Here is a 25,245-nt window from a genome sequence, read left to right as displayed (position 1 = left end):
ATCGGTAGTCTGACTGATTAATATTTCTGACTAGTTTGGCTTCAAGTTCATTTTTAGGGATAATGATATATAAGCATTTTAGCTCATTTTTACGATTGCAGCATACTCTGGCCCATTTCAGACATATTTGAGCCATAACAGAGCTAGTCCTACAATTGTAACCTCAGACTGTCTTGTGCAAAAATGTAAGACTTGTTACCATGACACTTGATTCATGGAGAATACTGAAAAGAGCTGCAGAAATTGGAAAAAATGTAATTATATTGTTTCCTTTTTCTGGTAGCAAACTTTATGTGAAAGTGAGAAATAACCTTGACAATTTGTCAAGCGATAATCAGATGATTAAGAAAAACATAGATATTTCATGTAGAAGAAACTGTAACCTCTCTAAAAGTTGCACTTCTTAAATGATGATGGTGATGAAGAAAATGATTCTAGTAATTTAGTACTGCAACAGTAACAGTCATGCTGAGGACAACACTGTGGAAGCAAAGCTGTCACTTGGGTAAGAACCTATAGGTAAATGAAGAAAGTGGCAAATGATTCGCACTTCAGATGGAGTCCAGTAAGAAGCTTGTACAACAGCTTATAAGTCAAACAAAGACTCTATAAGTGCATGCATTGTTAATGTTGCAAGTCATTTGTCTATGGGGAAATGCTAATTTTACTGGGATTACAAGGCATTCTATGTTAACATTTACACCAAAAATTTGATTATTATTAACCTCCAGACAACTAACCTCAAAAATCTGCAGAATCACCTGTGGGACACATGCTTCTGGAACCAATTTTTCCAATCTGGCACTGGTTAGAAAAATACTGTATTTCAGCCAATGGTAGCTATAGGTCATATTTATTATTATTATTTTCCCCATTTTATTTTGAATATTTTCTCCTTCTTACTAAGCAGGTTTTTGGCTAATATGACTGGTTTGACTGCCAGCAACTAAGTGAAGTGCTGACAGGTTACAAATTGGCTTTGAATTATAGCTCTCTGACAACAGCAAGAACAGAAAGTCTAACAAAGCCAGGAAACTAATTGAACTCACATTGCCAAAACCTTTGTCCAAACTAAATAACTAAACCTCTGTCTCCCTCTAGTGACAACCTGCTGCTGGTTCAAGTACAGGAGCATAGACACAGGTCAAACAGTAAATGGTGTGCTGCTGTGCATGTGCATCTAAGTCTGACTCCAGCACTCTTCTGTTTGTAACAAAGCCTCAATGTACGGTGACCTTCTAGTCCAAGTGTTACTGGTTAAGATTAACCTGTTTTTTATTCACAAAATCTCTGTTGTAATTTGCTTAAGCAAGTTTATCTATCCTAAAAAAAAAGGTCCATAAAAATCAGATTCTTCACTTTCAAACATAACTCAATACAGAATTCATAAAGCTACTGGGTAACACTTCAATGTTCATGTAATGGCATACACATTTATCTGTCTCCTTTGGTCAAGTTACACAGTCTATTGAATGTTCTTGCTTGCAAAGAATTGAACTGGAGACAGACAGATTGAAATTAAAAGTTTGTTCAATGAGTAAAGAAATAATACGTTAAATTGGGTGGTCCCGCTAATCAAAAAATTGTAAATCTCTGGGTATCACTGGAGCCTGCTGAAACCAGTCAATAAATCAGTGCTATTGTGAGTGAAGAAGCAAAAAAACAGTAATTTGTCTGGAAGAACTGGAGCCAGATGGCCACCATTCACAAGAATGACTCAAGACATACATTTCACACTTAACTGACAACACTTGGCCTGTATTCTTTAATTAAGTAATAATTATTATAATTCAATGTATCAGTTTAACATGTATCTAGCCACACTGGGATTACATACCAGAAGTATAGCATTTCATATCAAAAGACAATTCATTGAGTGTTCTTTGTATGGGGTCATTATAAGGACTATTTGTCTAATTAGAAATAAAAAAAAATGACTTGCTTATTCTATCCATTTTTTCCTACATTACATCCGTTATGGGCTGGGCAAAATGTGTATCTGGGTACAACTTTTTTTTTCTTTGAATTTACTGCCTTAATCTTCTTTATTTATTTATCTGGTTTGTACAATGCTATATATTGTATACCCTGCCATTCTATCTTAAACTCTGTGAAGTGCCTTGAGCATGGGAAAGGTGCTATATAAATAAAATGTATTATTATTATTATTAACTATAAAATATGAACATGTGTAGTTGTTTATCAAAAAGTGAGTTCTTTTTGGAATGCTTAAGGTAAACCTAACAGGTCAGATTGGAAAGCATGCACTGGTATAACGACGAAAACGCTCAGAATCCTGGTTGGCAACCCCCCAGGCAGACACATTGTTCAGTCCCACAGTCTGGAAATGATCATCAATCTGCCAAAGCCAGGTGTTACGTGGGTGTCCCCCACAGCCAGGTCCAGCCACTCAGGCCCTCAGCAATGAGAATCCTATGAGCTGGATCACCTTCATGGAATCATGCCACACGGCTGTAGTACCGCAACTGACGCTCCCTCACAATGCAGGTAATGTGCCTCATTCGGGACTCTATGAGCTACTGATCACTTGAAACAAAGTCAAGAGACACAGTAGTGAAGGAGGCCAGTCTTCTTCTCAGGTTACTGCATAGCGTCCATATCTCAGAACCATATAGCAAAACAGAGAGCACCAGGGGCCTCATGTATAACGCCGTGCGTAGAACTCACACTATAACATGGCGTAAGCACAAAAGCGGGACTGTGCGTACGCACAGAAAAATCCAGATGCTGGAATCTGTGCGCACGCAAACTTTCACGTTCTTCCACTACATAAATCCCAATCAGCGTGAAAAGTAACGCACGTGCACGCGCCTTCTGTCCCGCCCCAACTCCTCCCAGAATTACGCCTCTTTGAATATGCAAATCAATATAAATAGCCTTCTGTGAAAAGACAATGGGAAAAGCACGGGGGGAAATATAAAAGTTTCAGCGAATACCAAGTGGAGGCAAAGGAAAAACGTACTATTTGTTGGTTTAAACAGTGGTATAATCAACAAAAGGAAGTTGATCGAGTGACAGAGTGTCAGAGAAACTCGAAGGCTCAAGTTCACAAAGTCGCACAGTGCCCGAAATAAAAAAGAAATCACATATCAAAGTCGCCGTGAAAAGGCGAGTCGTAGCCCACCGTCTGAGTGTCATATGAAAGCTTATTAGGGTACTAACAAAAAAAAATAGGCACACAGTGGGACAAAAGCACGAAATGTCAACTTTAATCTCGAAATTTCCACTTTAATCACGTAGTTTATTTTGCCATTAAAGTAGAACATCATAAACTTCATCTTAAAATCGTTTACTTTACTAGTTTCTCAAATCCCATTGTAACTAAAGTGGCACATTAAATGCTTTGTTCTGTATTTGATCTTCTATGTGCTCTACATGTGTGAATCACTACCTGTTTCTTAAAGGGGCTTTCTCTTTCTCTGACAGGACACATAATCCATTACATTCGTGATATTACAGCTCTCTGAATAATTAAAATACTGAGATGTATACGTGATATCTTTTTCATGATGATAGGAATGAAAGCATGTTATTAAACATGGGAACACGGTGGCGCAATGCTTGTTCATGTCTCACGCAAGAGGCTTGCAGCGCCATGCGCATCCTCCGATGAAATAATTTATTACAGAAGTACTGTCTCTTTCAAACGTACTAACCTCCAATTCCTGTCCTTACTTTTCTTTCTCCAAAAACCCAATCGCCACACAATCAGCTATATAGACGTGAAGCAATCTGTAAGCTTAAAACGCCGATTCTTCAAAACTTTTAAGGAACATTGAAATATCTTCGTAGTACATGTTTAATTATTATATCCGTCTATCCTTCCAGTGTCACGTCAGCACCAGCAAGAATACAACGCAATGCAGGAACAATCCCTGAACTAACTAGCGCTGCAGCACCGTGTCCTCACATGTTTAATTGTTAACAATAAAGATTATTTAAATGAAGTTAAAGTTTTATCTGTATAATATAATCAACATATTTTGCTGCATTTCATCTTAAAAATGATATCATCATATGTAACTACACTCTTCATAAAGTGGCGCAGGTTGTGCAATATTATAACTGTAGTGCAAGTTTACAGTGAGGTAATTGTACTTATAAGTACAAACAGTTCTACAAGGAGCACTTGATGGACTGATTTAGTGCATTTACAGTTCTTGGGATGAAACTTTTTCTAAACCGCGAAGTCCGTACAGGGAAGTGTCTGAAGCGTTTTGCCTTGGCTCAGGCAGTGTCTGCTTCATGCTGTGTACCGATAATTCTTTCCGATCAGCTGCTGCTGTGAGTCCCCACTCAGATACAGTGATATAAATACTCCGAGTGGTGCAGTGAGAGTAATATGGAAAAAGATGATCTGCTGTGGCAACACCTAATGGGAGCAGCTGAAAGAAGAAGAAGATGCAGTGAGAGTTACAACGCTAAAGCAGTTATGGTATTTGGAATACTATGGCTATTTCCTGGACCATTATATTGCTGCAGGTTAATTAAAATCAGATGCATTACACTAATAAACAATATGCAGTTAGTTTCAGTGTATTTATAAAGCCGCAACAGGAATGTGGATCTAAGAAAGAAAGGGTGATCACACAGGAACAGTAGCACTGCTTTGACGCTGGGTGCCGCCAGTCTGCAAAACCGAGCGGAGAAATTGCGTACGCCAAGGTATGAGTTACCGTGGAAATGTTCGTGGCTTTACGCCAAGTTTAAGTTTTATACATCGCGATTTGAGCGTGGAAAGGTTCGTACGCAACATTTCTGTGCGTACGCACCGTTTATACATGAGGCCCCAGGAGTCTAAAGACTTGGACCTTTGTCCTTTTGCAGAGATATCAGGAGAAACACACATCCCTTTCCAGTGACCTCATAACCCCCATGCTCTCCAATCCATCTACTGACTTCATAGGAAGAGCCACCAGAGGCATGAATGTCACTGCCGAAGTAAGTAATCCTCTGGATGAGGTTGACATTCCCTCTGCTGACAGCAACACTGCTGACAGCTGTGCCTGGATCTTGGTTTTAATCCAGGACACTCGCAAGCCCAGACACTCAGACACCTCACTCAGTCTCTCGAGACCCCAATCAGAGCCCCTATTAACTCCATGAAGATCACAGCATCGTCGGCAAAGTCAGGATCAGTGAATCTCTCTTCACCAACAGATGCCCCACAGCCACTGGACCCCACAACCCTGCCGAAAACCCTGACAAACTCCAAAATCAACTGGGAAGAACACTGATGTTCTGCCTCTAATCTGCCCAGAACTCACAGTACCAGTGTAAAGGCCAGTCATAATATCCAGCAATTTCAGGGGGTTCCCACAAAGTCTCAATATGTCTCACAGGGCAGCTCAATCAACTGAACCAAATGCTTTATGAAAGTTGACAAAGGCTCCAAAGAAACTCTGCTGATATTCGAGTTTGCACTCCATGAGAACCCTCAGTGCCAGGATGTGGGCAATGGTAGATTTGTTAAGTGTAAAACCAGACTGCTCTGGTGTCAGGCAAGATAGCAAGTCTTCACGAATCCTATTGAAGATGGCCCTAGCAAGGACCTTACCCGGCACCAAGAGCAGTGCTATCGCCCTGTAGATGCTGCAATCAAGGCATTCACCCTTCCCTTTCCAGATAGGGACAACAAATTCCATTTTGAAGTCAGTTGGGATGATGCCAGTCTTCCAGATGGAAGCAAAGGTTGCTTGCAATGCCAAAACGAAAGCCTAAACACCAGCCTGGAGAACTTCACCCCCAGATATCATAGTTCCCTGCAGCCTTTTCTACTTATAGCTGGTTCACCACCTGTGCAATTTCAAAGAGACTGGGTGGTTCACAGCTAATTGGAGGATATCCTAGCCAGAGGATCAGCTTTAAACAGCTGCTCAAAGTAGCCGGCCCAGCAGGTCACAACTGCAGTGTCATCCATAAGGAGCATTCAATCACTCTCCCTTACTGCAGCTCCCGAGGGACAGATTCGGATGTGTATAATGCTTTGATTCCTCTGTAAGCCAAATGTGGGTCACTAGACCATAGATAGTGTATCACTTGCTCACATATTTCTCTAACAAATGCCTCCTTATCTGCCCTCAGAACCCTCGCAGCCATACTTCTTAGTTCCTGGTACAGACCGGAGTTGCCATCAAACCGTGCACTGCAGTTCCTCTTGATGATATCCAGGGCGCCATGTGAGATGAAATACCTCCTTCTGGGAACACTGGCGACACCAAAACTGCCCTCAGCAACCTTCAGGGTCTTGTCATGGAAGGTCTCCCACATCATATTAGGATCAGCAGTTGCACCCAATTCTGCAAGTTCCTCACACAAACTGCATGCAGACTCATTAGAAACAGCCTGATCTTGGAGTCTGGCCAGGTTCAGCCTCTTTCTCGTAGTAGGTGGTAGCCTAATGGACCTAACTTGAACTTCAAAGTAGAAACAACAAGTCTGTGGTAAAAATTTACAAACTAGGCACTTCTGTAGACCCTGCAGTTCTGTACAAGCCTGCAGCATCCGCTCACAAGGATGTGAATGATCTCCTTCACCGCACCACAAGTACTGGAGTATCAAATCCAACGATGTGGATCAGTGCAGTGGAACCAGGATCCAGCAATCCACAGCCCCTGACCTTTTGCAAAGTCAAGGAACATCAAGCCACTTTCAATACGATCGCCAGACCCATGGGGACTGGCACAATCCTCATACCCAGCCCTGTCAGTAGCAGTGGTTGCATTGAAGTCACCCATGACCAGAGGAGTGTCACCTTGTGGGCACCCATCAACCACCAAGTGCAGTTGTGAATAAAATGTCTCCCTCACTGATACATCACTCACCATGGTCAGAGCATACACTGAGACAACAGACAAGGCACCCCGAGAGTGCCTTAATCAGAGTCTCATAATACACTTGTTGAAAGGAGTGACATTGGACACAAAGAAGCCGATCCGCCACAGCAACAGCTACTCCCTGAGTATGAGAGCCATCAGAGTGACCAGACCAATAAATAGTGTACCCACCTACAGAGATTTCTGGCCAGTCCTATGTCTGTGCACCTCAGAGAGTGCAACCACTGAAATGTTGAGTTTACAAAGCTCTCCGACAGCAGAGGAAGATGATTACCATGCTGGAGAGAAATAAGCTTACCCAGATGGGCTGCCTCAAAGTGGAACTAGAGTGCTGCTGTGCAGTGGGTGACGTCTCAACACCACATCAGCTCCGATCCCCAACAGGTCTGACTCCATTGGCTCTCCAGCAGTTTTGAATCTTCCAGGGATGAGGCTCCCGAGGGCTTTCCCACACCCCCTTCATAAAGTGAGCTGCCTTTCTGTAGGAGGATGCAGCAAAGCAACTCCTGCAGAGAGCATAAAGAAGTCTTGTCCACTATATCAGAGCTGCATGAAGTTTTTACAGTGGCTGGAGTGCCAATCCTGCTACCAACCCCCAAATTTTTCCTGCAAGTTGGAGGGATACTTTCATGGCCTGATGCTGTTTAACATCATACCCAGGACAGATATTCCTGACACACATAAAAAAAACCCAAAATGTATTGAACACAAGTCTGTCTCGGTGTAAAAAGAATAAGATAGCAGCCAGACAAAATGTCTGTCCATTGTATGGTACACTGAAAAACAAGCCTACTATCTAAATTTACCTTCTGACAGCATGTCCCACCTGTGATCTTGAAATGAATAAAGTGATACAGTACTTTTGTACATTTTAATAAACAAATAAAACTCCAAGAATGCCAATGTGGTCACTTAGGACCATGAAAACCAAGATGTAATATACGTTGAGCTCATAAACAACTTTCATGTTAGGTATGTTTTTTTTCTTTATCCATCAACACATTTTTTACGTTTGCTTTAACTGGACCAAGGCAGCAGGGTAAAAAGGCTTATAGCACACATTTAGGAGCACAAGTTATGAATAAGCCAGAGCAGAATGCCAGGACACTGCATGGAATGCTTATCTTTATTACCTCATATACCATATATAAGAATACCAGCTCAATTTAGCATTGTTAATCAGCCAGAAAGCATGCCACAAGATTGTGGGTGAAAACTTGCATGAAAATTGAACAAACCTGCAAACTCAATTCAAAAGGAACTTTCAGCTACAAATATAAGCAGGGTAATAAATCTTCAATAGTGTTTGATGCAGAATATTTACTTCTCACTCCAGTTTACTGCCGGTGTATTATTTAGTTTTCTGAACCTGTTTTTATCTATTAATTAATCAATTAAGAGGGACCAAAGCCAGTCCCAAAAGTATCAGGCATAAGGCAAGGACAAATCCTTAATGGAGTGCCATGACAGACCAGGCCACAAATACCTTTATGCAGAATCAATATTACATTCCCAACACTAGAAATCTAAGCACTTCATTAACTGTGACAAAACTTCCACTATATGTAATCTCAAAAGGATGTAATGTCTCTTTATCGATTCCTTTTTAAGGCTCCTACTGTGGCAATATTTACTTTAGGAGCAATGGTTCTGCAGACACTCAATCATCACCAAATCTGTATGATTTCATGATGGATATTGACTTGGATAATGCAAATGTAGAATTCCCAGGAGAGCCATTTTAATTTTCGAACTTTTAAAAACCTTGGGCACCCAAAGGATTACTTTCTCCAGAATTAGGATTCACTGAGTTTTTGTTTTCCTCTTTTGCAATATTATTTGGCCATATTTGGCTATTGTTAAAAAATAAACAAATGACTATATCACATTAGCACTTTGGGATAAGTGATAATGGTTTAAGCAACTTTTCAGTTACTCTGTATATTTTATTTATGTACTTTTTAAAAATGCTTCTATTTATTATTATCATTATTAATATTAGCATTAGTATTAATAGTAAGATGCTAGCATCTTAATAGCATTAGTTTTTAACTTTTTTGAACACCATATGGAATGGATGGGCATCCTGACCAGGGGCCTCATGTGTATGCACAAAAATAGCTATGTATAAAACCTAAACTTAGCGTAAAGCCACGCACATTTTCACGGTAGCTCCAACCCTGGCGTACACAAGTTTTCTACTTGGTTTTGCAAACTGGCTGCACCCAGCGTCAAAGCAGTGCTACTGTTCCTGTGTGGTTACCCTTTCTTTTTTAGATCCACATCCCTGACGCGGCTTTATAAATACACTGAAAGTAACTGCATATTGTTTATTATAGTAGTTTAAGGCATCTGATTGTAATTAACCTGTAACAATATAATGGTCCACAGAATGGTCAAACTATTCTAAATACCATAGCTGCTTTAGCGTTGTTATTCTCACTGTACCTTCTTCTTCTTCTTTTAGCTGCTCCCGTTAGGGGTTGCCACAGCGGATCATCTTTTTCCATATTACTCTCACTGCACCACTCGGAGTATTTATATCACTGTATCTGAGTGTGAATCACAGACCTACAGCAGCTGATCGGAAAGAGAATTATCGGTATACAGCATCAAGCACACGATGCCTCAGCCATGCTGTCTATTGAACTGCTCTCACACGGCAAACACTTCAAAGCCTTTCCTGTACGGACCTCGTGGTTCAGAAACAGTTTCATCCCAAGAACTATAAACACACTCAATCAGTCCATAAAGTGCTCCTTGTAGAACGGTTTGTATTTATAAGTACAATTATCTCACTGTAAATTTGCGATACAGATATAATATTGCACAACCTGAGCCACTTTATAAAGTGCATATTTACATATGATGACGATATCATTTTTAAGATGAAATGCAGCAAAATATGTTTATTATATTATACAGATAAACTTTAACTTCATTTAAATAATCTATATGGTTAATGATTAAACATGTGAGGACACGGTGTCGCTGCACTAGCAGGGATCTGGCGCTTTGTTCACGGATTGTTCCTGCCTCACGCTGTATTCTTGCTGGTGCTGATGCGACACTGGATGGATAGATGGATAGAATAATTAAACATGTACTATGAAAATATTTCAATGTTCCTTAAAAGTTTTGAAGAATTGGCGTTCTAGGCTTACAGATGGCTTAACGTCTATTACAGAGCTGATTGTGTGGCGATTGGGTATTTGGAGAAAGAAAAGTAAGGACAGGAATTGGGGGTGAGTACGTTTGAAAGAGACAGTACTGCTGCAATAAATTATTTAATTGAAGGTCACATACAGCGCAGCAAGCATCTTGCTGGAGGCAGGAACAATCACTGTGCCACCGTGTTCCCATGTTTAATAACATGCTTTAACTCCTATCATGAAAATGATATCATATATACATCTCAGTATTTTAATTATTTATAGAGCTGTAATATTACGAATGTAATGGATTCTGTGTCCTGTCGGAGGAAGAGAAAGCCTGGAAGCACGTAGTGATTCACATACATAGAGCACATAGAAGATCAAATACAAAACAAGGCATTTAACGTGCTACTTTAGTTACGATGGGATTTGAGAAACTAGTAAATTAAACGATTTTAAGATGAAATTTATGATGTTCTACTTTAATGACAAAATAAACTACGCGATTAAAGTGGAAATTTCGAGATTAAAGTTGACATTTAGTGCTTTTTTCCCACTGTGTGCCTATTTTTTTTCTCTGTACCCTAATAAGCGTTCATATGACACTCAGACAGTGGGCTACAACTCGCCTTTTCACGGAGACTATGATATGTGACAACTTTTTTATTTCGGGTACTGTGCGACTTTGTGAACATGAGCTTTCAAGTTTCTCTGACACGCTATGTCACTTAATCAACTTCCTTTTGTTGTTTATACCACTGTTAAAACCAACAAATAGTATGTTTTTCCTTGCCTCCACTTAGTATTTGCTGAAATTCTTCTATTTTCCCCCATGCTTTTGCCATTGTCTTTTCACAGAAGGCTAAGCTTAAGGGCTATTTATATTGATTTGCATGTTCAAAGAGGCTTAATTCTGGGAGGAGTTGGGGCAGGACAGCAGGCACGTGCACATGCGTTACTTTTCACGCTGACTGGGATTTATGTAGTGGAAGAATGTGGAAGTTGGCGTATGCATAGATTTAGGCATCTGGATTTTTTTGCGCGTAAGCACATTTCCGCTTTTGTCCATGCGCCATGTTATAGTGTGAATTCTACGCACAGCGTTATACATGAGGCCCCAGGAGAGGAAAAGGTTCTTTACCCAGACGGAAGGCCCCAAGTGGACGGATAGGCATCCCGGCCGAGACAGGGAAAGCTGCCATACCCAAACAAGACTATCAAGATGGATGGGCAGATATCCCAGATGAAGGATAGGAAGATTTACTGGCACCAGAAGTACTCCCAGGTCCTCAATAAAAGGAACTGTGCTGCCTTGTCCAGGTGAGTCATAGATGGGAGGAAGTGCGGTAGAGGGAGGAGAAAGAGGGAAGAAACTACTTGTTTTGTGCTTGTAATTTCAAGGTATTTGTAATAAACACCCTTTATTGGACTGTTTTGTCTGTTTGGGGCTACTGGCACCCCCTAGCCTTCACACTTTATATATATTTTAAGGTAAATGGTATTATGTTTTTATAAAGCACACTGTTCTGCATTCAGTGTGTTGGGTGTGCTATAGAAATCAATTCATTATTATAATAATACAGTATTTAATCTTCAACAATGATAATGTTAATATTAATATAAGTGGAAAATAAATGAATGTATGTTCAGTATATTCTGAAATTTTACAGTACAATGGTTTAGTTTAAAGAGTGACATTCCAGGCAGCTAACATGAAAAACAAGACACTAGTTCACACCATTTTTTTGACATCCTCCATGATACAATCACAGCAGACCTGCTTGTGACTACACTCAAACAGTGGCCAGATACAATGAGCATTTAAAAGACATAGTGATTATAAAATGTAAAAAAAACCCACTGTTCTTCTTCTACTAACACAGTCTGGATTTTCCATTAAAGAACTACTAGCCTGAGGCTCTCTGACTTTATTTCCCTAAGTCTAAGCACAGATTGCTTTGTAATTTTCTATAATGAAAATGTACTGTATAGATCATACTCTTTACAATACCCAGCCTCCAGGAAAACATTTGTTTGTAACACTGACACATAAACATATAATGGGCATCCATTCTCTCACTGACACTCACTGTCTCCAAATTCTGGAACATCTCCTCGAGGAATAAAAGGCCTTGCTGGTCCTGGTGGCCCAGGGGGTCCTGGAAGGCCCATTTCCCCTGGCAAACCCTTTGGCCCAGGTGCTCCTGGCTTTCCAGGAAGTCCTATAAAGGTGAAAGAAAGAGAGAGAAAGTGAACAAAGTAAAAGGGTCAGCTTTTCAGAAGCTTCATTCTTGACCTTAAGGTATATGCTTGTAATTTACATGTAGTAATGAATTAATTTCTCATCAATTTGTGTTTTGTTCTGGTGTTCTACTAAATCTTCAAGCCACTACATTTTGCACACTTTCTTCTATAGTTGACACAGAATGCAAATCAGAGACCTTCACTTTCATAAATGCATTTTCCACTTTCTTTGAATTCTGATGCTCATTTTAAAAGCCTGTTAATGTACATATGTTTAGACTGAATTTAAGTGCACATTCGTACAATATTTACCTGCAATTCTGTGTTTAAATAAAGTTCTCAGGTGAAAACAGAAAAATAATCACTAGACTCACTTTTTGGCAAATGCAAATTGTTGAACCGTGTCATGTGTGTTGTGGTATTCTTGCTAAATGCCCACCTTGACAGTTATGATGGGAATAATGGTAATTGTAAAACTAAAGATGCACCATTAAGTACATACTGTAGGTCAGCAGAGAATGTACACCATGTCACAATTTTTTTTTTTAAATACACTGCTCTCCTGCAGTGAAATGAAAAGGAACTAATAATACTGTATATGCTGTAGCAATTAAATTTACTGTTATGCTGCATATTAATGTTATGGGGATGTGAAAATAACACAAAGAAACAGAACTGTGAAACTGTGAGACAAATACTCTTACATTAAAAAGTTTATTAAATAATGGTCATTAAGAAGGAGTGGGACCTGCCATATTACATATTGTAATATTGAACACAAACAGTGTTCTTCCTGGCACAGAGCTAGAATAATTAATGAGACATTAAAAAATGTAGTCTCTAGGTAGCTGATACAGGCAGAAGAAAGTGGGTACACTTATGTTTATCAAGTATCTTTTTAACAAAAAAGGTGATATTCAGTCTGAATGGTAAGCTGTAAGCCACATTATGTGTTTAATATGTCTGCCTCTTTTATACTATTTGAAGGTTGTATGGTAGATACAGTTATGTAAGGTTAAACCCTGTCCTAAGAAATACTTGGAATTAACTCAGAGTAACAGGTTAAAATTCTTATTTTCCTTTTGTTATCTATGTTCTGGTATAGACACCATGGTAACTATGGCCAAGCAACTCCTCTTGAACTAATGAAGCACTATAATGCTAAATGACATTTCTACAATTGCAGAAAATAGCCTGCATCATAGCACATTGCTGACTACCTGTGTGGGGGCAAATGTTCAGCTGGACTTGACTTAGAATACCTTGATTTATAGGAAATAAACTTTAGGGTAACTGCAAGATTTGCACTAACTAATTTCGTTTCTTCAATTATGAACTGCTGTTACAAACATAACTTAAGAATATACCTGCAATATATGTATAAATTTACTTGCATGTATATACAAATTACTATACATTTAATGTTTGGTTCTATTGCCATATATAAGCATTTAGCACAGTTTGAAAATGTTTGCATTGCCCTAAGCCTGCTCCCTCAGACAAATGCTACATAAAGCTGAAATAAATGCTGTTATTAATAACTATATTACTTGCCTTTGCCTGGGAGATTTCCTAAGGCAACGGGCCATTGGTTATACTGCATTGGTTAACTGAATGACATTGGTTTCTATTGATGGTTGTTGCAAAACTCAACTTTACAGTTAACTGGATTGTTTTGAATTGTAACAGGTATTTAGTAGGAATAATGGGAATCAATCAAACTTAAACACAACACTTTTATCTGTAACTTTGTACAATTACAAAATTTTGAAGGGTTTAAATCAAAAGAAATATGAAAATTGAAACAGGTCTAGCGTATGGAAGCAATAGTTTACTCCAGAGAAAGTTGGGGACTAAAAATTGCAACTTAAATAAACCCCAAATAAACATCCAAATTGAAAACAATGGAAAGTCCAATAAGAAGTGCAGCTATTTGCAAATGTAAGCTTACAATGCACACTACTGAGATAAACTCGCATTCAAATGTGGGGTTTTACTTCATTCTCTTAAGAATTAGTTTTTAATTGTATCGCCAGTTGTATGTTCACCTGGGATACAGGAGGATATGGTACTATATTATTATAATTATCATCATCATTATTATTAGATGTTTATGATTTTCATTTGTTTACGTCATTCACGGATGCATTTGTTTGCGTGCTTTTGACAGTTAAACTTCTATTTTTTTGTAATTTGTTTTTGTTTTTTTTATTTTATTAATATGTCTTTTCCTTGAAAGCCATAGCTAGACAAAGTTCTAACAGTGAATTGTGTTTTACTTTAACTTATTACAAATAGCAATAATGTTTACAGGTTGCAGATTTATGTGGCCTACGCAATGAACTGAATGGTTTTAATTTTAGGGTTGTTTTGTCCCTGTAAATGTATGGTAGTGACATATTTGCAACCCCAATGCACACATGTACTGCGACTTGCATCTAGACTCAAGTTTTATAACATACCAACTACATCTTACTAGACCTTCTCTAAAATTTCCTCCTGCTTACTCTTCATGCCACATATCATACCAAGTCTTTTTCCTTCTTCACTTCTCCATCCACCCTATTGGTCAATGATTTTCTTTATGTGCGCCCCCTCCTACTCCTTCTACCAGAGGCCTTCAGTAAGACCCCAAACAATTGAGTAGCACTGTGTCTATGCCAGCTTCATCTCAGCACTGAGACGAAAATAAGACATAGACCATTAGTATAGTGCACTTAGAACTGTATTATTATCAACAAATAAAGAAAATGTCAGCTAAATTTTGCTTTTTTGATGTATTACATCACCAGCATTTATTAGATTTTGGTATAGTTTATTATAGAGATTGTTTTTACACCTAAATATTGATATATCAAAATGTACTTTCTTAGTGTGTACCTACTGCCCTACATGTACAATCCTGCCAAATTTCTGATTTTTAACTAAATGGGAAATAGTGTTTACATCGATAAGTGAGTGAGTGAGTCAGTCGGTCAGTCAACTTTGCATTGTTTATGTATTGTATATGTACTTTACTCAATGGATTAGGATATAGACTGTATTTTTCATAAAAGAATAAAGGCAGGTTAAGTGACTTGCTCTACAGTTATAGACTAAATCAGACTGAATTGTCAACAATGTGGGTCAAAGTTTAGCATCACAGCTATTAGCCACCTTGTCTGTCTACTCAACATGGACCAAAAGGCAAAAGCTTTTCTCTGTTGCAAAGAAGAGTGTCCTGATACAAAAGGAAACTGAGAAAGAATGACAAAGAGGTTGCTGTGAAACTGGTTAGCTGCCCTGTGTGACAAGCGCCATAAAACACTGGTTCTTACTGGTTAGCAAGAACGGCTTAATTATTTGGCACATTTATGTTCTATTTCCTAAAAATATCTGCCTTGTTAATAATAAATATTCTTATTTTATGTATTTTCTGCTCAGGTGTAATTACATTCAGATTCCAAACTGTGCCCACAGGGGGTGCTAAGACACAAGAAAAAATAAAATTGTTCTTTTTTTTTTCCAAGACAAAACTCCAAATCCTCCAAAATGGCACACAGTTCTCTGCAGAATTACCATCTTCAAGAATTTAATATATTTCCCAAACCCACTTCATCTCACTCAAGGATTTGAGGAGCATTCTAAATGAAAAATAGAAACCAACCTTGGATTTGAATCCAGCTCAGATTTTGGCACTTGTACATAAATATGAAAACCTTTACAGATTCAATTTAAAATGCAAATATTTTGAGCTATGAGGCAGTAATTATAATCTACTACACTACACATATGTCCTTTTCTTGACTGTATGGTTTAACACAATTTAAACTGGTACAGTATATATGAATATTGGTAACAGGTGGTGCTCCTGTCAAGGTTGATTCCGGCATTGTTCATAATGCTGCCAGGATACAGCTCCCATAGGGTTAGGTCCTGCCCTGAATCCATGATTAGTGTGATGTGCTCATGCTCTCCATGACCCTGAACTGGATTAAATGGGATCAAGAAATGAATACATGCAGTGCTTAAAGTGGGCTAGTAAGTAACGATAAAATGTACCCATTGCGCTCAGTTTGCCCCACTCTATCAATGACAGTGTATCACCATAAACAGAGTACTGTCAGTTATTTGGTTCCACTTCAAGAACTAAATTGATGAATCCAAACCTATTGAGTATTTGGAGTAAATAAAAAAAGCCTACACAGACGTAGTAAGAATTTACAAATTCCCCACAAATTAGTCTTTACTTTATATTGTGCCATTAATGTTGACCATTTCTTCAAAATGCATTACATAAACAGTATAACAAACTGACTGCCTTTCAGGTTCTACTCAATTCAGTACACTCATGGCAACAATCTTACGTTTCAGCATGATATTGATTAAAGTGATAGTAATTAAAAAAAAGTAGGGGGGTCTGCCCCCTGCTCGCTTTGCTTGCCAACTCCCATGTGGGCCCTATGCGCTAGTCACTTACCGGATCTGCCGCTTGCGACAAATCTTGCTGTGCTTTTGGATAAACACGAATATCAACTCTGTCTTTGATATCTCTGTCTTTCGAAACTATTATTGCTGACAATTCGTCAAATGTTGGTTTATTATATATGCAAGCATGATCTTTCTGATTCAAATAGAAATCCAAGAAACTTCTTTGTCTGTGGTTTTCAGATAAATTTCGTGTAAAGTGCGATACTTTTCGACGTATGGATTTGTATCCATTATTGGCTGTAGAATTTCTTATACAGCCGATCGTTTAACTATTTTGATTCTATGTTGCATTGCTTCTCCGTGGTCATAAATATAAACCTGACCAAATTGTGGTTTCTTTGAAATTAAACTTGGTAGTTGCTTTAATTGTTGCGGGACCATAGATTCTCATAGCGTATGTTCCTGAATCGTGTAAATCTAGGTTTTGAGCACTGAATGATGCAAACGCGAAGAGATTGTAGATTCAAATATTTTGCCTGTAGTGTTTGTGGCAACACAAATTAGACGATCTGCAAGTTTCCGACTTAAACTTTAAAGCCAAACAATATCTACATACTTCTGTCATATCACATATGTCCATATATTTGATCTCTTTTCGCTGTTCCGTTATTTTACCGAGTAATAATTTACATTTGTTTGCGCTAATGTGATCTTTACAATCAGTTTTTTGAGACTTTCAAATTTTAGTACTTTCATAATCTCTAACCTGCTCTGCATGTGTATCGCACCTTTTTGAAACTCTTTATAATGTTCTACTTTGTCTTCTACTCTTTGTCTTTTATTTCCTCCCCCGCTTGGACCTATTAGGCTTTTAATTTCACTTGGTTCGGGCTGATTAGAACTTTCATTATTTTCTGAATTTGCACTTAGATTATTATTGTTCTTTTTTGAATCCTTTTCTCTCCAACGCTTTTGGGCCTCTTTTCGACGTGCTGCTCTTTCTTCTTCAATTAGCCGTTGACATTTCATCTAAAATGTATAAAATTATTGTCCAGAAAAGGACTACATCGAAGGAAACAAATATTGTATGCCTTGTATTAAAACGAGGAAAACATAAAAATTTATAAGAACTGAGAGTCTGACAGGGTGGCACGGTGGTAGCGCTGCTGCCTTGCAGTAAGGAGACCTGCGCGGAGTTTGCATGTTCTCCCTGTGTCTGCGTGGGTTTCCTCCCACAGTCCAAAGACATGCAGTTTAGGTGGATTGGCAATTCTAAATTGGCCCTATTGTGTGTGTCCTGTGGTGGGTTAGCGCCCTGCCCGGGACTGGTTCCTTGCACCCTGTTTTGGTTGGGATTGGCTCCAGCAGACCCCTGTGACCCTGTGTTCGGATTCATCGGGTTGGAAAATGGATGGATGGAGAGTCTGACAATAGCTTTCACATGAATCAGAGGTGAGTGGACCGTGGGCGTGGTTAAATCTCTCGGCACAAAGTCTTGTCTCACGGGACTTTAAATTATCTCTCTGAAAAAGTCTTGTCTCGTCCCAGGATTTTTTTTATATAATAGAGACAAATGTCATTCAGTAATTTGCACATTCAAGTTCACCATGTCTGTGATATAGTATAGGTGATCCAAGCTGACCTTCAGGCCCCATGGGTCCAGGTGCACCAGCTGGGCCTCTCTCTCCAGGAGACCCAGGAAGTCCATCCCTTCCTGGAAGTCCTGGCATTCCATTTGATCCTGGCAGACCTCTCTCTCCAGGGGGTCCTAAATAGCAAAGCAAAAAAAAAATATATGAATAAGGGTCAATAATAAATGCACATGATACTAGAGACATAATGTTATCAGAAAGCACAACTCTGAGGAGACTTTTGGTAGAACTGCCTACAAACTTACATGAATTAAACAACTGCTGATCACACCCCCTCTGGACACTTTTTGAATATATGTTGGCAACCCTCTCTGGCCAATGAAAGCAAAATGCACCATCTTAATGTCTATATTTTTACAACTGTGCAAGTCACCTAGTAGGAGAAGGCACATTACCCGACACAAACTGAACCATGTAATCCTGCAATATTTCCAGGAGAAAGTTAAAAATGTTGCAAATCAAGATTTTAATTCACCAGACAGTTAAATTCAAACCGGCTTTTAAGGAAACCCTTTATTTCAAGAGACAATGAAGTACCTGGAGATTAGGGGACTCAAGCAATTATTAGTTTGTATGAAAGGTGATGTGCAGCACAAGTGCATGGCTAGATGTCTCCATATTTCAGAGGTGACAACATATCCTAGGAAATTGCCTGGGTATGAGACACAGCTGTTATAGATTTTGCACCATATGAGCCATATAAAACGAGCTATGAAGATGTCATACTGGAACTGCTGCTAATACAGTATATGGTAATATGGCCCCACAGAGCTGACATTAATGTACATGTTCAAGTTTGCTTTAATTAACCAATATGTGAAAATGACATAGACACCTGGGTGTTTGAGGTGTGAGATGCCCTGGATCTTACATATTACCAACACCTGGATTTTTTCTTGACTTTTTTAAAAAGTGCATTTCATTCAATGATTACAGAGGTCTGGAGGGGGTAGAGTCCAGGAAAGATGGTCCAGTGGTTTGCATTACTGCGTCACAGGGCCAGGAACATGGCTTCAAACCTGGTACAATCACTGTTTAGGGGAATGTATCTGCAACATTGGCATTAAATGATGTATCAGTAAACCAATGGGAAAACTCGGGCATGTACACACTATCCCCAACATAGCAGGCCAATATGGTACACTCAGTAATATACCTCAATTTTAGAATGTGTAAGGGTGCTACAGGAATTTGAGAAAACTCACACAGACATACGAACACACAAATTTCTCACAAAAGGCTTGTTCTTGGATGCAGTGAGGCACCAAAGGCACTCATAGCACCACTCAGACACCCACTTTTTTAACATTTTTAAAATCGCTCAAAATTTTATAAATTCTTAACTACTTCTCAATCATAAGTAATACAATTTCAGCTCATCATAAGAACAAAGTTATTATTTGTAATTGGTAAATATTTGTAATACATCAAATGATGGTATGTTTATTAAGACAATTAACAAAAATCTATCCACTCACCCACTCTCTAAATCCACTTAATCCATTTTTTGGGGTTACAGTGTAAGAAGCTAATTCAACAGCATTGGACAAAAAGCAAAAACAAACCCCGGACAGGACACATGGCATATGGACAAAACTGGAAATTTGAGTATGCACAAAAATATTCAGATGCATAAAGATGTGTGTAAGCAAAGTTACACAAACTTTCCTTTATAAATTACAATCAACATTAATTTTAATGCACATGCATGTGCCTCCAGCCCCATCCTGACTCCTCCCAGAATTTTGCATATTAGAATATGCAAATCAATATAACTAGCCCCTTCCATTCAGTATTTTGTTAAAAGACAATGGCAAAAGCACATGGAAAAAAGAAGAATTTCAGCAAATGCGAAGTAATGGCAAGGAAAAACATACTATGGATTGAGTGATACGGCTTGGTGGAGATACTCTAAAATTCAAGTTCAGAAAATCACACAATGGCCGAAATAAAAAAAGAAATGATCAGATATCAAAGTCGATATGAAAAGGCAAGTCGCAGCCCATCATTTAATTATTCTGTTTCAGACAATAATATAAAAGCTGATCCCTATGCCGAGGACGTGACTCCAGGGGCTCTTTGGGCACTGGCTGCGTACACACCTCTGTCTCAGAAACTGCTGGATGACCATCGCTCTGGGTATTAACAAACACTGTTCTGGAGTCAGAAAATGCAATAGTGAATGCTGTAGAAGATGTGGCCAATGAACTAAGGAATATAAGTAGGGCCAGTGCCACCATTAAGGCGATTTAGGCATTTACCTAGGGCGCACATTATAAGGTGGGGAAAAACCCAGCTGCACATGTTAGCTACTGAACAGTGCATTGGTGCACTAATAACGTTGGTGCACTAATAAGTTTGGTCTTTGACGCAAAATAACCTAGCACTAGCACCCAATATAAGGGCTATAGTATGTGATATTGACCACAAATTAAACAAATTGCTTAAAAAATAAATGCTGCATCTGATTACTTATTTTTACATTCTGCTAATTACATTCAAACAAAGTTGTAACACTGTCTTATTTGGCTGATTGTTTGGTTGGTCAGGGTGAAGTTCATCACACTGCATCTCTTCAGGGATGGGCAAGCCACATTTGTGTGCCACATTATGCAGCACGCTGCATGGTTGCACATTGCAACACACTTTCTGTGGACTATAGAGGAGCATATTAATAGAGTGAAAATGCTTTCTATTTACATAAGCAAATTCATTCTTTGAAGGTGCCTTTATAATGTAGTGTCAGCACCAAGCGCCACTATAGATAGATTGTCTGCTGTTTACATGACTCTTTGAGGTGACTTACTATCCTTAAAAGGACTGCTTGCATTTTGCTGTACTAGTTGGAAAAAAACCCTGAGACTGTGCGAAGTTGCCATTTTTATAGGCTCTCCTGCTATAGATAATGTAATGCCAGCATTTTGTTTTGGTGATACATCCCTGGCTGATCTAACTTGTCCTGTGCTGTTGCAATAGCAATGTGCATGCAGCTGACCACTCCAATTACATTTGGAAAACCAGACATTGCTGCACATTGCTCTTTGATGTTTTACCAGTTCAACCACAGTGTAAGGAAATCTTACATATCTGGATGCACAAGCAGATAATACCATCCCATACACCTGGCAAGGTACGACTCGTGATGTTTGTGAAATACGCAATTGATCAGCTAGTTCACATTGAAATGCTCCTGTGGCTAAAAACCCATGGGTGGAGAGAACTGGTGAAAGAGCAGTAAAGCCGGCGCCAGTTCAGCACACAGCTGCAAGTGGAATAGCTCTTGGAAATTGAAATTGACTTAGAAGCCAGTCGTTATCATCTCTAAATACATGCTCTCTTCTAATTCTTCCATTTGCGATGTTTTCTAACAATGTTAAACCAGCCATGTTAGTTGGAATAGTTTGGCTGTTCTGTGCACCATTATATTGTTACAGAATGATTACAATCAAGTGAATTAAATTTGTAAACAATATGCAATTAATTTCGGTGTATTTTATACAGCCCATGTCATGGATATGAATCTGAAAAAGAAAGACCACAGAAAGAGTAGCACTGCTTTGACGCTGGGTGCTGCCAGTTTGCAAAACTGAGCAGAAAAGTGCGTATGCATGGTGTGAGGCTGCACATGAAAATATGCGTGGCTTTATGCCAAGTTTAGTGTTTATGCACCTCGCAAATGAGCATGAAAACAAGCGTACACAACATTTTTGTGCGTACGCACTGTTTATACATAATGCCACAAAGCATCCACCTGAAGCTAAGCATGTTTGGGTCCAGCCAGTACTTGGATGGGAGACCATCTAGGTAGAGCTTGAGTTGCTTCTGGAAGAGGTCATGGTGAGGCCAGCAGCGGGAGCATACCCAATGGCCTGAATGTGGATTCCAAAGCCCCAGTGTAGTGATGGGGACACTATGCTGTAAAAATATCGCTGTCCTGTCCTTCGGAGAAGACGTAAAACTGAGGGCCTCACGTTCTGTGGTCATAAAAGATCCCCGGGCATCCTTTGCAAAGTGCAGGCTAAACTGATGCCCAGGCTAGATTGCCCATCATGGCCTAGTCATTCTAGCTCCTTAATCATTCATCTGGAAGCCATTCAGCCAACTACCATCTTCACAATGAGTGCTACCACTATCATCAGAACACTGAATGCAAAGACTATGTATGAACCTGGGACTCCAGGGCAAGTGATTACTGAGATAAGGAATTATATCATTTCCATAGAGGCAAAAAAGGAAAGGCCCACAAGGCATATGGAAGCCAACAGAAATGTGAAGAAGAGCTGACAAGACCGACAAAAAACTTTGTAGGGGCATTTGAAACAAAAGCAAAGGAAGGAGCCTGACAAGAATACATGAAAGACCTCCACTGTACCACCCAGAAGATGACTGGAAAATTCACAAGACAAGCCAACTGAAGGAGAAGAGTAAGAGCAAAGCAGATGGGTGTAGCATTTTAGGAACTGCTGAATACACCAGTTCCCCATGACACCACTTTATACAGTATGTAAAACTGTCTTCATGCTGGTTGCTGCATGCCTGTTTCCAGCTGAAGGGCTAGCTCTATGGCCCTGCAATGTTTTAGGCTAACCCTTGAGTATGAATGCATATGTGCAACCTAAACTTTCCAATTTAGAAATGATGAGTGCAGGCTATACCCCCTATTCTTGGAATTAAAATGAACACTGCCTTTAATTTTTTTAATTGCAGGTTTCCAGTTCAAGCTTTTGTCAGTCAAGGCTACACAGCACAAGCTAGCAAAGACATACGAAAAGTCCAGTACCATATGCTACCTTAAAGGATAGCTTTGGTATTTTTCAAGTCAAACTTATTTCTTTAAAATCATATTATACATTAATTTGTCACTTGAAATTGTGTTCTAAAGTGAAGCTTCTTTCATAAATATTAGAAATAGTTGTTTGTTCTTGCAGTTTACAGTAGGGTACACAAGTGCATTGGTGATAGTAAACGCAATAAAATTGATCAAATACATCCACTTTGAAGAGGCAGAGGTTTCAAATTAAGAAAATGTCACTTCTGTGTTTATGAGAGGTTTTTGTGCTAACTATTGATGAATGAACATTGCTGAGTTCACTTTGCTGTGAGTTTCCCGAAATCACAGAAGTGTTTGTGAATATCGCCAAAGTTGGCAAAATGCATTAAAGTCAATGGGGAAGGACAAACTGATCTAGATGTGACTGGATTATAATGCTGCAATTGTCTTTGAAGTGTCCCTGTGGGCTAGGGAAACATCTGCCAACTATACTGGACTGATTATTGTGGCCAAAAAGGTAACCTGAGCTGTGTGGCAGCAGTGCCAACCACTGCACCACCATGCCTCCGTAAGATCAAAGAAGAAAGAACACAGTCAGAGACGTGCAATCATATATTTCATCAAAACAAAGCTGAAATGCTAAAATCATACTCAAAAGTCAGGTCTTTTAAAGGCAATAAATTCAAAGTGGTGTGACATGATTGCAACCGCTGGCTCGTTCTGTTTTTTTGAAGTCGTGCGGAAGGGTCTCCAAACTGTCTGTACTGAAGCTTTGCACTTTTTATCCTATCAAAAAGACAGAAACGTCCTGCAAATAGTAATACATCTTTTGTCATTGTTGTTATTTCATAAACTCTCCTGTGTTTTTTGGCGTTACTCTCACCCCGTCATGTGGCTAATTATTATGTATGCATAGTGCACGCACCTCCTTCTCTTATACTGACTTGGAACTAGATCAGGGGTCCTCAATCACAGTCCTGGAGGGCCGCAGTGGCTGCAGGTTTTTGCTCCAACCCAATTGCTTAATAAGACGCACTTATTGCTTAAGTAACTCTTCTGCTTCACTTTAGTTGTCTCGCTCATTAAGATTTTTAACCCTTATTGCTTATTTTAGTCTTAAACAGCTGTATTCTTGGTTTTTAATTGCTCCTAATTAGCAATAACATGCAAATGACAAAAGAGAGCAGCATTTCTCCATTTAGCTTGTTACCATTTACACCTGTGTATATTTATCGTGCACTATTGGGTTTAATTAAATACTTGGAAGGAAAGTGAAGAGAAAAAAGTGAAGGACTGAGAATTACTCATCCATTTTAGCCTTCAAGTCATTTGTATGATATCCTTAGAAAGGGGAAAAAAAATCTAGAATATCAGAATTATCTGACATAACAGAGTTAAAGAACTAACAAGCCATGAAAGTAAATTATTGCAAAGGATTGCTTTCTAATTAAGCAACTGGGTTGGAACAAAAACCTGCAGCCACTGTGGCCCTCCAGGACTGTGATTGAGGACCCCTGAACTAGAAGATCGACCTGCACATTTGGCCATGAGCACAGATAACTCATCCCACAGAGTCTGTAATGCAAATGATCAGCATTATATACCCAGGGGGGCGGTCCCATTAATGTTGGCTGTTACAGCTCTGGAAGATGATGTACTGGCTTTGCAAAGCATTATGGGGTGATGGTATTAAAAAAAAAAAATCTCCTAAACTGGTCAAATTACCAGTAAATAATTCCATGAACTTGGGCGAACACGAATGCAGCAAATTTGCTGCGAATAATGCTTTGGCGAAATTTGCTGATCAACACTAGTTATAATGGAAAGAAACTAGAAATAATTATTTTATCATAGATTCTTAGTACTATTTTCTCAAGGTAAGGATATGTTTCTTGCTCGTTTGTCTGCTTGCAGCAGCCACTGTGGATGGAGTTGTGACAACCCAACGATGAGATGCCCATTAAAGTCTGTGCTATTTTACATAGCATGCCAAGTAAGATGTACACTGTTTGTATTATAGTGGCTTGTACTTTCTTCACCTCAGAATCATTTGATTTTAAACCAGTGTTATTTAAATTTAGGAACTTCATATTTCCTGGGTAGCAACTCTTGGTTTACTCGAGGTTTAAATCTGTATTGCTTTATTTTGTCAGATG

General features: G+C 39.0%; 1 protein-coding gene across 2 annotated transcripts in view; it reads right to left on the bottom strand.

The window, feature by feature from the left end:
* Positions 1-25,245, bottom strand: part of LOC114655875 (collagen alpha-1(XXVI) chain) — a 116,483-nt gene that overhangs the window by 13,810 nt on the left and 77,428 nt on the right. For both annotated transcript variants that reach the window (XM_028807159.2, XM_028807160.2), the window contains exons 6-7: positions 18,309-18,434; positions 12,103-12,234 (exon numbers count right to left, since the gene is read on the bottom strand). In XM_028807159.2, the coding sequence (XP_028662992.1) occupies positions 12,103-12,234; positions 18,309-18,434 (258 nt within the window). The remainder of the gene's footprint in view (positions 1-12,102; positions 12,235-18,308; positions 18,435-25,245) is intronic.

The sequence above is a fragment of the Erpetoichthys calabaricus genome, chromosome 8 (assembly GCF_900747795.2).
Source record: "Erpetoichthys calabaricus chromosome 8, fErpCal1.3, whole genome shotgun sequence".
In the NCBI taxonomy this organism is placed as follows: domain Eukaryota; kingdom Metazoa; phylum Chordata; class Cladistia; order Polypteriformes; family Polypteridae; genus Erpetoichthys; species Erpetoichthys calabaricus.
Note: the sequence above shows the minus strand (reverse complement) of the source record. Positions and strands in the feature narration are given on the sequence as shown.